Source organism: Ceratotherium simum, chromosome 14, assembly GCF_057802395.1.
Source record: "Ceratotherium simum simum isolate JZ-2026a chromosome 14, ASM5780239v1, whole genome shotgun sequence".
In the NCBI taxonomy this organism is placed as follows: Eukaryota; Metazoa; Chordata; class Mammalia; order Perissodactyla; family Rhinocerotidae; genus Ceratotherium; species Ceratotherium simum.
The window spans coordinates 1760687-1772166 of NC_141913.1; the positions used below are offsets into that span (position 1 = coordinate 1760687).

At 46.1% G+C, this 11480-nt stretch overlaps 1 protein-coding gene across 1 annotated transcript; it reads left to right on the forward strand.

The window, feature by feature from the left end:
* The first annotated feature begins 10061 nt into the window (after window positions 1–10061).
* Window positions 10062–10968, forward strand: LRRC30 (leucine rich repeat containing 30). Its single transcript, XM_004421086.3, has one exon. The coding sequence runs from the start codon at window positions 10062–10064 to the stop codon at window positions 10965–10967; it is 906 nt and encodes a 301-aa protein (XP_004421143.1). The 3' UTR covers window position 10968.
* Window positions 10969–11480: the final 512 nt, after the last annotated feature.

An 11480-nucleotide genomic window follows, 5' to 3' on the forward strand; every position in this document is an offset into this window, starting at 1 on the left:
TATTTAGAAAAATGCCACCACGTGAACATATCATTAAGGTCTCACCTGGTGCCTTGCAAGTATCCTGGGCAAGTGAGGGGCCTTGAAGTTTAATCTGCACCAGCTTCACAGTAAAGCCACCTCTGCCGGGGAGCTCAACAGAACACCTCAGGAGGAGAACAGACTTTGGGCTCTTCTAAGACCACAAGTCCATGCACATGGAGCCAGAAGCCTCTGAAAGAAAGTTTGACTGTACACCTGGGTAGAGTTTTTCATACGCTTACAAACTGATAGAGATTTTCAGGGATGCCCTCTGGCTGCTGTCCTAGATTTACTCTTTTGGAGCATATTTGCTTCTTGAAGGGCGAGTGTATTGACAGGTATGTGAACTAGACCAAAAGCCAAAGCAAACTGCTCTAATTCACCGAACTGCAGAGCAAACTGAATCCAAATATACAAATGTTTTTAGAGCCATGAACCACAGCAATGGTTGATTTTCTTTCCCTTTCAAAAAAACATGTATTTGCTTTCTTTCCCATAATGTTTTCATTAATTTTATTTTTGAATTTTAAAAAGCTCTGTAGATAGAGTATGCATGATCTCCAGCCAAACTGAGCTGTGCAAAAATTAACTCTCTTGTTTTTTTATAACTAAACTTAAATCTATTGCAAGCTCTCATAGCTGCCTGGTAATTGAAAACTTACACAAAGCTGTCCATATAAATGCAATTAAATTCAGTGATGTTGCAGTAGTTTTTGGTTTAAACTCAATCAAATTTGGAAATTTCTTTCCCCCATCCCTGGGTTGGTTCTGAGCTCTCTGTTGGACTCCCTCCTTGTAGGGCAACCAGACTGGATGTTGGGCAACCCATCCTCCATGCTTCCAGCCTCCAACTGACTGGTGGAGATCCCATCAATTCTCAGGCCCCCAGGCAAGCCCCACCCTCAGGAACGTAGCCAGGGCTGCAGGCAGTGCACAGGAATTTGCAGAGACAAGCTCCAAGCAGCGGAATATAGGCCCTGATGTAGGAGCCAGCCTGGTGCATTTGAGAAAGAGGCCTGTGTGCCTGAGTGGAGCTTGCAAGGGGAGAAGCACAAGAGATGAGAATATGCAGCTACAAGACATGTGTTAATGTAGAAATAAAGTTTACTTTGTTGGATATAATATGTAACTGCAAAAATTTTTAAGTACTTTCAGTACTTAATCAAGACTTATTCTTTTTAATTAGTTTTAAAGAGATATTTAAAATCCATTACAATAATAAATAATTAAATCTTGCAAAGGCCTAAATGCATAGTCATTAAACTTTTGGGGACCTGTAGCCAAAGCCACGTATTTTTCTAAAAGTATGCCACTGGAACAATGAAATCCTCTTCAAACTCACGTTGAGCAGAATCACTATTAAAGGAAGTCAAGTCATTAAGTCAGGTCAAATAACTCTTTAAAGATGATCCATTCTGAGAAAAGCAACCCTGAAGGAGTACACTTTTCATTTCTTTTCTCTGATAGTCAATCTCTACCTTCTCTGCTCCATCTGTGGCAGCTTCTCTCACCCATTTGCATCCTCTCCTCTGTTCTTTCCAAAGTCTCTGCAGTTCTGCGGGGCACGGGGCACATCTTGCTCCTGCTAGTTCCTCTTACTTCCGTGCTCAGCCCAGCTCCCATGTGGCCAACCAAGGTCCTGCCTCCCCTGCATCCTGCATGTCCCCATCCCTCGCTGAGCGTCTTCCTCCCTCTGTCTCTTCCTACCCCAACTTAGACATATTTCTATCACAGCACTTGTCACGCGTGCTGAAATACAGTAGGAGTTCAGTAAGAACATGAGTTGGTCACACTTTGCTGTCTGCCTGGTGGCTCTCTCCTGTTTTCATTCCCAGGACCTCTCCCGTGGCCTGGTACAGAGCAAGCACTTCATAAATGCTTGTTGAATGAATGCAAGGAATCACCAGGTGGCATGAACACACCTGGGCTGGCTCTCGATTACTTTGAGCAGCTGCAGTGCAGTTTTTGACTGAGCCAGACCCGTGTATTTTCTGTTCCAAACTCCTCATGCTCCTGCTTATTCCAGGTCAACTTTATTGCCTCGTTCACTTATGAAATTTATCACAATTGGCAACAGTGCTGACCTGAGTTTTCCTTCATAATTATAAAAGAGCATTATTAATTGTTGAAGGTGACTGGTAGGTATGTGGGGATTTATTACACTTTTATATAAGAAAATTTTTTAAGCATTATTAGTACACACAATTATAACAGTAGTAGAAATCAAAGAAAACAAACAAAACTTCATCCATATGCCTGACACCCCAAAAAATCAATTTCTATTCTTGCCTGCTTTCTTTCAGTTCTTGTCCATGTGTGTATATGATTTTTATGTGGTTGCAATAATTTGTGTATATGGTTTTAAGTATAGAAGCATCATAACTCCCTTTCTTTCAGCTAAAGTGCTGTCACTTAAAAGTCAAATAACTACCAAGACAGTAACATCCGTGGTGATGATGATGATGACTACACTCACAGGAGCTCCAACTCTGAGCCATTGTCATGTATGTTCTATATCTAATCCCCAGAACAAACTCAGCGAGGCTGACAATGTGCCTGAAGTCACCCAACTAGTAGAACAGTAATAGTGCTCGCCAACATGAATGCTTGGCCATCGCTCTACTATACACCAGCACCCATGCTAAGCGGTTTACCCGCTTCAGCTCACTTGATTCTCACAGCAATGCCAAGTGATTATCCTCCCCACGTCTCAGGAGGAGACCGAGGGTTTGAGAGGCTGAGTAATTGGCCCCAGGTCACACGGCCGCAAGTGACAGAGCTGGGAATTGGCTGTCAGCTCTCTGACTGCACAGCCTGACTCGTAACCCAGGATTTGAAACTGGATGTGGGATCCCTCAGACTCAGAGTGTCGACTCTTCTCTCCTCTACCTTGTCCCCTTGACAGGGAGGGGAGATTTCTTTTTGCTAACGTAGTTCAGGCCAAATCTGAAATTAAAACAGTAATAGGTTTGTGGAGGAGTTTTTAAATGAGATTCCAACTTATAATTTATCAAACACATCCATTAAATACACACTGCATATTGTAACCTCCTATTGGAGGGGCAGGTGTCTCAGACAGGGACTGTGTGGTCCATTTGATGGAACTTAGTCTCTCTGCTTCTTTTTTTTTTTTTTAGCCATTTTAAAATTTATTATCCTACAATGTCTCAATAATTTGAAACTTCTTGAAAGGAGACTTGCTCTTTAATGAAGCTTTGCTACTTTGGTGTGAGGATGTTATATGGAATCTCATTGCTCTTAAATGCATGACCTTGCTTTCTGATATAAACTTCACGTGCAGAATGCTGATTTGCTGTTTGATTACTCTCTCGACTTTTAATCAAAGCATCTTTTTATTTCCTCTTCCCCTCACAGCCGTTACACGTAAAGTGTGCTTTTATGATCAGGCCCAGACGAGCAGGACTATAAAAGCCTTTGCTGGTTACTCCGCTCCACGAGGACAAACAGGAAGACGCAGGGAAAACGGAAGCTTGCAGAGCCAGGGTGAGCCCAACGGAGGGATTTCCTGAGATGAAAAGCTGTGGGATGACAAGGTGGATCTCTTTCTGGCAGCAACCTTTTTAAAAGCTCAATTTTAATTTGTTGAGATGGTTTGACAAGATGCAACTGCCAGGAAGGCAGACTCAGTGTTTCCTAGAGTTGTACCAGGGCTTGGTTTCTGTGACAGCCTGGAGCCTTGCTGTGCACTCTCTTTTCCTGCGGGGAGAACGTCAGCAGTGTGATTCTGCACAAGGAGAAGTCCGGTACCAGTTGACACACAAGGCAGGTTTTACTTGTGTTTCTGGTCACTGGGGTCACAGAGTGACAGAGGGGCAGTGACCCTCCCAAAATAGAGAGGACTTGATTCATAAATAAGAGGATTTAGTTGGGGAGGAGCCGGGCTCATTGAATGGGCACCATACATTGGCCGATATCCTAGGCTCAAAGAGAACAAACAGTGATAAATAGATTCAGCTCCAGCTCTAACAAGTGTATATGGTCTAACGGAGGAGACAGGCACAAAAGCTGCTGACCCCCCATGGAAGGGTTTCTCAACCTCAGCACTGGCGAGATTTGGGGCCGTAACTCTTTGCTGGGGGGCTGTCCTGTGCACTGCAGGATGTTAGCAGCATTCCTGGCCTCTACCCCCTAGATACTGGTAGCACCACCACCACCCCCTTAGTTGATCAAACATGTCCCCAGACATTGCCAAGTGTCCCCTGAGGAGCAAAATTGCCTCAGTTGAGAATTGCTGCTGTTAGGAGGGGTGAGCGCTGTGTGTGACAAAGGAGAGTCCAGGATGCCCCAAGAAGCGAGGAAGGATGCCCAGGCAGTCCTGGAGTAAGGTGGGGTGGTCAGGGAAGGCTCCCTTGAGGAAGCGACACTGTGTCTTGTGGGAAACATGAGTGGTCTAGCGTGCAAAGCAAGGGACTAGCATGAACAAAGGGATAGCACCCTGAAAACACAAGGGGTATGCAGGGCCGTGAGTTACTCCTTCAGTGTTGCTGGAAGGTCAAGTGTGCGTGCATGTGTGTGTTAGAGGGTAAATGGTGGGATGTGAGACTGCGAGGTGGGCAAGTGTGTGACCATGGCCTGCAAGGACAGCTTACGCAGCGGACTGGTAGGAGCAGACTTCTAGAACATTCTGGCCATGATACTGAGGATGGATTACAGTGGCTCTTGAATGGCAGCAGGGGCCCTTTTGCAGGGGTGCTGTGCTACTCGCTTTACTTACATCATCCCATTTGATCCTCACAACAGGCCTGTGAGGAGGAAGCATGATTATCCCATTTACAGACGAGGATGGAGAGGGGCTGAGGCTCACTCGCTCAGTGCCAGGCAGCCTGCAGGAAAGCGGGACCAGGACCTTCCCGGAGAAGGTGCCAAGGCCTCCCCTGAAAGATGAAACAGACTTAGCTTGTCTAGCAAAGCTTTGTCCAAGGAGCTGCTGCGATGGAGGTTGAATCAGGGGTCCTGTGGTCAGCCCTCGCACACAGGGTGTGGGTAAAATCCTCTGCGGGAACGCATTAAGCAGACCAACGTCAAAATACAGTAACAGAGAAGCAATCACAACAGACGGGGTAGCCAAGTGCCTTCTGCATTGTTCTTTTCTCCCATCAAACTTCCGTTAGGCCCCAAGTGTTTGTTCATTTCAGTGAGCATGAAATGAACTCATTTCAGTGAGTTTGTTTCAGAGCTGCTTGCTGGCTGGCTAAGAGGGAGATTTCAGGAGAGGAAAGGGCCAGGCTTACCCTGTACTGGACAAGATCCTCGCTCTTGGGCCCCTGGAGACGGCAGTGCACTTGGCCGTCTTCCTGTGTTCTGTCAGGTATCCATTCACTGCGTGTGGAGACATGTTCCATGCATTTTGTATATAATTAAGTCATTTAATTCCCACAGCAACCTTTAAGGTACTATGATTATCTCCATTTTACATCTGAAGAAATGGAAATTACAGACAATCTAAGTACCTTGCCCAAGGTCACACGGCCTTTCAGTAATAAACCCAGGATTAAAACCCAAGGCGCCCAGCCATGGCAATCAGGCTGATATCGACCACCAGGCTGTGCTGCCTCTCACTATGGTGGCTATGAGCTGGAAGGCTGGGGCATGCTCTAATCAGAGCAATAATAAGCCACTGTGCAGAGTGAGGCCGTGTATTCACATGGCAGAAAGAGAACAGGATTAAGATCAGAAGACCAGTGTTGATCTTAACTTTGATCCTAACTAGTTTTGTATCTTGGAGCATCAGTTAACTCCATTGAAGCTTAGCTTCATCATATTTAACTTGAGGTTAACAATATCGACCTCGCGAGTCTCGTGAACATCAGATAGACCATATAGCAGTATCTAGAACAGCTCCTGACACTAACTAAATACTCTGCAAATATAATGTGAGTGAAAGATATGTGAGAGATGCTTCATGGATACAGTTTGATTGGCCTCGAAGAGTACATAAAGTATACAAGCAAGGACAAAATAAAAATCAAACGCATGGAGAAGGTTCAGTAAATGAATTCAGGGGTATGTGTGTGTGGCAGGGGGTATATGAGTATAATAGTATAATAGCTATCATTTATGGAACAACTGTCACTTACTGGGGTCTTACCACGTCTCACCACTGTACTATGGGTCATATACCATCAATAACCACGAATCAGGCAATTGTGTTATGGACTTGGGGTTCCACCATTACATGCATCTTACAGATGCTTGACCATGGACTGTTCTGAGACATGGTGGTTGAATACAGCCTCTCTGCAGGTGTCTGCAAAACCTAGCAGTAGGCTGTGCGTCCTGCAAGGATGTGGCCAGCTTGGAATGCACGGCTCTTATTTGCTCTCCCTCCTCGTGCAACTTCCCAGGCCTCTTACATTCACTGGCCTGAATCACACTCCTCAATAAAACATTAATCCCATAGCTTTTGCCTCACGCTCTGCTTTTGGGGAAACCTGGGCTGAGACAGATAAAAAAAATTTTTTATTTTTTTTGGTAAAAGAAAATACATTGAAGTAGAGATGCATAGGAACAAGATCTAGATTTACATATGCAAAATGTTAGCTGGATTGTCTCTGTTCATACTTGCCTATATTTTCCATTTTTAAAATTTTAAGTCAGTAAAATGGTTATTTTAATAAACTATTTAAACATACACATTTCTTTCATCCAAAATTAACAGACATAATGTGTAGTCATAGGCTGAAAAGCCATAGTGAGAATAAAAAGAATTGTTTTCAACAGTTATTCCATAGGTGTGAATTCAGGAGTAGGTTTGGATGTTTTCATAACCTATTATTATATTCTCTCATCATTTTAGTTTTATTTTATTTAGGATTAAGGAAATAATAAATGTTGGTTTTCATATGTTGGAACAATAATCAGTTGGAATATACAAAAAATGTAGTAAATGCATTGAGCATACTAAATACATTTCAATTACTCTATAACTTCCTTAGGTTTTAAAGACAATCACATTACTTACCATGCTCTGGAATCTCAAAAACTTGTCCAACAATGTCTTATTCTGAGGCTTATTTCAAACTGAAATCCATTCAGAGAGCCTTGAGAAGTCTCTCTTGGCAAAAGTTGCATGTATAGTCTCCATAGTGAGTCCTCAAGTCAACAGCATCCCTGTCACTGTTTATTCCCTGGGGACCAATATGAATGAAGCAAACAAAAGCTGCCTTGGCTTTTGCACGCTTTAGAAAAGAGGTTAAATGTGACTTTCACTTCCCTACGGTGGTCTAATTTGTAGTGAGAGTCTGACGTGAAGAGTGGGAAGGGGCTCTGGGAAATCTTCCTCCTCAAATGGCCTGTTTCATAGGAGAAGACACAGACCCAGAGGCGATGACCATTCTCTAGGGTACCCACGCTCTGACTGGATAACCGTTGTTAAGCAAGTGGTCAGTATCTACATTTCAAAACATCAGAAGAAACAAAGTCAGCTATTCACACAGCTCACCCATTTGATATGTGAGAACCTCACTAGAGAAGAACTGAACTATTTTTGGAGAGGATTAAATCCATTATGCCAAAGTCTTCTAGAATGATATTTTAACTTTTGCTTTTCCTAGTTTTGTTGGGGGTAGAATAAGCAGGGTTAATGCCTAATTATGTAATTATTTCTATGCATGTAGTTACGTAGTAATTTCTTTACCTATGTTCCCTCCAACCTTACCCCAACAATTTGAAAAGAAAAAAAGGTATCCTAGCCACAGTTATTCCATCTTTCTACAGGGCTAAGCCCAGAGTTTTCTTATAGCCCTCAGCCTGGTCCATGGAGTTGGACTAACTGGATTTGAATTCTGGTTCTGCCGTTGACTAGATACTTGAACCTGGGCAAGTGACTTGATCTTGCATAACTAACTTGACCTCTCATTGTCTTCCTTTCCTCATCTGTAAAATAGAGATAATTTTAATACCCATCCTGCATGTAAAGTACAATGCCTTTCACATCGTAAACATTCGATAAACGTTGACTATTGATAAGTGCTCAAAAAAAGTATTTATTGGAAAAAACTGTATTAAGGGGAAAGAGAGAGAATTGCCACAAAGAAGAAAGCTGCTGATTCTTGCTCAAACCATCCCAGCTCCCGCTATTCCCCACCTTTCAAGAACTCTAACATCATTCGTCACGCTCATGTAAGGAAAGAGGACAGAGGAAGCACAGCTAACTTCTTTGTTTGAACAGCAGAATTCCATTGTCATATGAAATTTACATGTGTAAGGCATAGTCTGCTCCAAAAACTTAGGATACGAGTTTAGCTAGGATACAAGTTTTCTCCTCTGATTAATAGCTAGAACACTCAAGTATCCCATAAAGAAAAAAAGTCCCAAGTGTTGACCTTTGTCCAAGAATGCCAGAGGGTCACTCAGTCAAAAGGGATCAGATGGCTCTCAAACGCCCAGTGGAGCAGAAACAGCCTGGCATTGTTTTCACCTCCCGCTGCTCCTCTTGCCCAGGCACTGGCCCCTCAGTGGACGGACCTGCAGATTCTCCAGGGAGCGCCCAGCCAGGGCCAAGCTGAGCTCCTGGCTTGGTGATTACGGCTCTGTGACCACATTCACAGGACCAGCATCACTCTCCAGGACACAGAGCTGCTGTGCCAAGGGCTGCGCACATAGGCCGCTGCCAGCAAAAGCCACGTGCTTCCAGGCTGAGCCGGCCCTCGCTGCAGGCCACAGCCCTCTTCTCAAACTTGGGTCCTCAAACTTGATGTCTCTTCTCTCCTTCATCACTGCCTATTTTTAGGATTTTTCATGTATGCAAATATGTCTGCCTCCTCCCCAACTGTATTAGTCTGCTAGGGCCATCCTAATAAAGTGGCACAGGCTGGGTGCCCTAAATGACAGAAATTTATTTTCTCACAATTCTGGAGGCTACAAGTCCGAGATCAAGGTGTCGGCAGGATTGGTTGCTCTGAGGCCTCTCTCCTTGGCTTCTCCCCGTGTCTTCATGTGGCCCTATCTCCAAATACAGTAACATTCTGGGTACTGGGCTTGGGACTTCAACATTTGAAATTTGAGGGGACACAATTCAGCCCATAATACCCACAACTGACTCTACATACTTAGAATATAAGTTAACTTTTTTAACTCGAGAGAGAGAGATTGGTGTATACCAGGGACGTTCTTCCCAGACAAAGGGCACCTGGTGCTCACCGTAGTAAGGCAACTACTTGAGGTGCTCTTCTGACATTTACGGTGCACCCTCCTAACCTCAGAAGCTCACTGCACAACACTGACCCCAGAGCTGCTCTGGGACACATGGCAGTTGGGGTCCAGACGCTCCTTCACTCTCTCCTCACGGAATCACCTCTGACGAGCACCGCGTGGAAACCTTCGGCCCAGAGGATTCCAGGTGTCCAGGCTCCCCCTGTTACTTTTTCAGAACTACACAATTCGCCAAGGTTTGAAATGGGTGCGTTTGATGCCGTGTGACGATCTTCAGCTTCAGAAACACAACTCTGTCACTAGCATTTAGCCCAGTTTCACCGCAGTCTGGATGGGTTCCTGTGACGGTGCAGACACCCTGGCGCTTGCGTGGGCTGCTTTATTTTTCCACTTTGCTTCTTTTTGGAGATGGGCTTGCTAATCACCCTGCTCAGCTGTGATACCCAAGAAAAGCTGAGCTGGGAAAGTTAGCTGCAGCCTCCCTGTGACCTGTTTGCACATACCAGGCCAATAAAACCCGGGCCGAGTGACAGTGACAGCTGCCTGGTGGCATTCAGAGGGAATCGAGCGCTTCAGTTCTGCAGCCTCAGGGACAGTATATCATTACAGCCCGGCTGCGCGGAGAGAAACCACCTCAACGCCCGCTCCGGGCAGGCCTGGCCCTCCCACCGCGGCGGGGCGTCTGGGACGTCTGCAAGGGCTGACCGACCGCCCTGGGAGCTGCCTCCGCGCTGGACCGCCGGCCCCAGTTCTGTTCTCGCCTCCACACACGCTCCCTGCCTGCGGCAGCCCGGCTTCTAGCAGCTGGGTTAGGGCACGACCCCAACCTTCGGGCGACGGAGGAGAGAGGGTGGAAAGGAAGGTAAATGGGGGCGCGGCAGTCGAGTGCCCGCTCCCAGGACAAGGGCCCCAAGGGGATGGTGCTGCTGGGCGGGAGGCAGAAATTGTCGCCATGGGACGACGCCCTGCTCTCAGGAAAGGACCCGCGGTCTCTGCTGCAGCGGGGCATGCGCCACGTCAGCTTCAGCCTGGTCACCAAGGGAATGACGGACGTCCCCGACTTTCTGTGGGGCTTGTCTGAGGTCCAGAAACTCAACCTGTCTCACAACCAGCTCAGGCTTCTCCCGCCCGACGTGGGGAAGCTGACTCGGCTCGTGGTCCTGAACTTGTGCGGGAACCGCCTCAAGAGTCTGCCCCGAGAAATCAGCCTCCTCAAGAGCCTGAAGGTGCTGTTTGTCAACATGAACTGCCTGACCGAGGTGCCGGCCGAGCTGAGCGCCTGCCAAAGCCTGGAAGTCCTGAGCTTGTCGCACAACCGCCTGTCGCAGCTGCCCGCCAGCCTCGCCGGCCTCCCCAGGCTGCGGAAGCTGAACCTCAGCAACAACGCCTTTGCTCACATCCCCATCTGTGTGTTTGCGCTGAAGGAGCTGGATTTCTTGCACGTGGGCTCCAATCGCCTGGAAAACATCGCTGAAAGCATCCAGTGCCTGGTCAGCCTGCAGATCTTCATCGCAGAGAGAAACAACATCCACTCCTTCCCGCGGTCGCTCTGCCTACTCACAAGCCTGGAGCTGCTGAACTTGAACAACAATGACATCCAGACCCTCCCAGATGAACTCTACCTGCTGTGCAGACTGGCCAGGATTGCTTGGAACCCCATGGACAAAGGGCTCCACATTTCCCATAACCCTCTCTCCAAGCCTTTGCCGGAGCTGGTGGAGGGGGGCCTGGAGATGCTCTTCAGCTACCTGAAGGATAAAAAACACACCTGACGTGGGCCCCGGAGGCACGGACAGTAGCCAGCACATCGGGACTCTGTCACCCGGGTACTTCTCTAGTCTGAACTTGCTCTTCTTACTGTCTGCGTAGGTCAATGCTTGTGTTACCATTTGCTAAATCGTATCGCACACCTGTTGTAGGGAGGTGTTTGCTTCCCAAATAGGGAAGGTTCCTAATAACCCCCAAAATATTATGTTCATCTCATTTTTGTGTAGCATAGACAAGCCACACAAAAAAAGTAATTAGCCTTTTCCCATTCAGAGGAGGGTAATATTTGCGACTTGGCTTTCACATACAGACATTCCAAAAATGAGTTTAGTGACATTTAAAAGCTCTTGGGACAAAAGGATCTTTAAAAATATTGTTTGTTTTGTTTTTAATTTTAAAAGTACGCAGCTGTTAGTTAAACACAAACATCAGGACAAGCAATTACAGAATTCCTGACACAAAGGTCATTGTATCTTACTGCTGTCACAGCAGCCAAGAGTCTCTAAGATGTTACTATT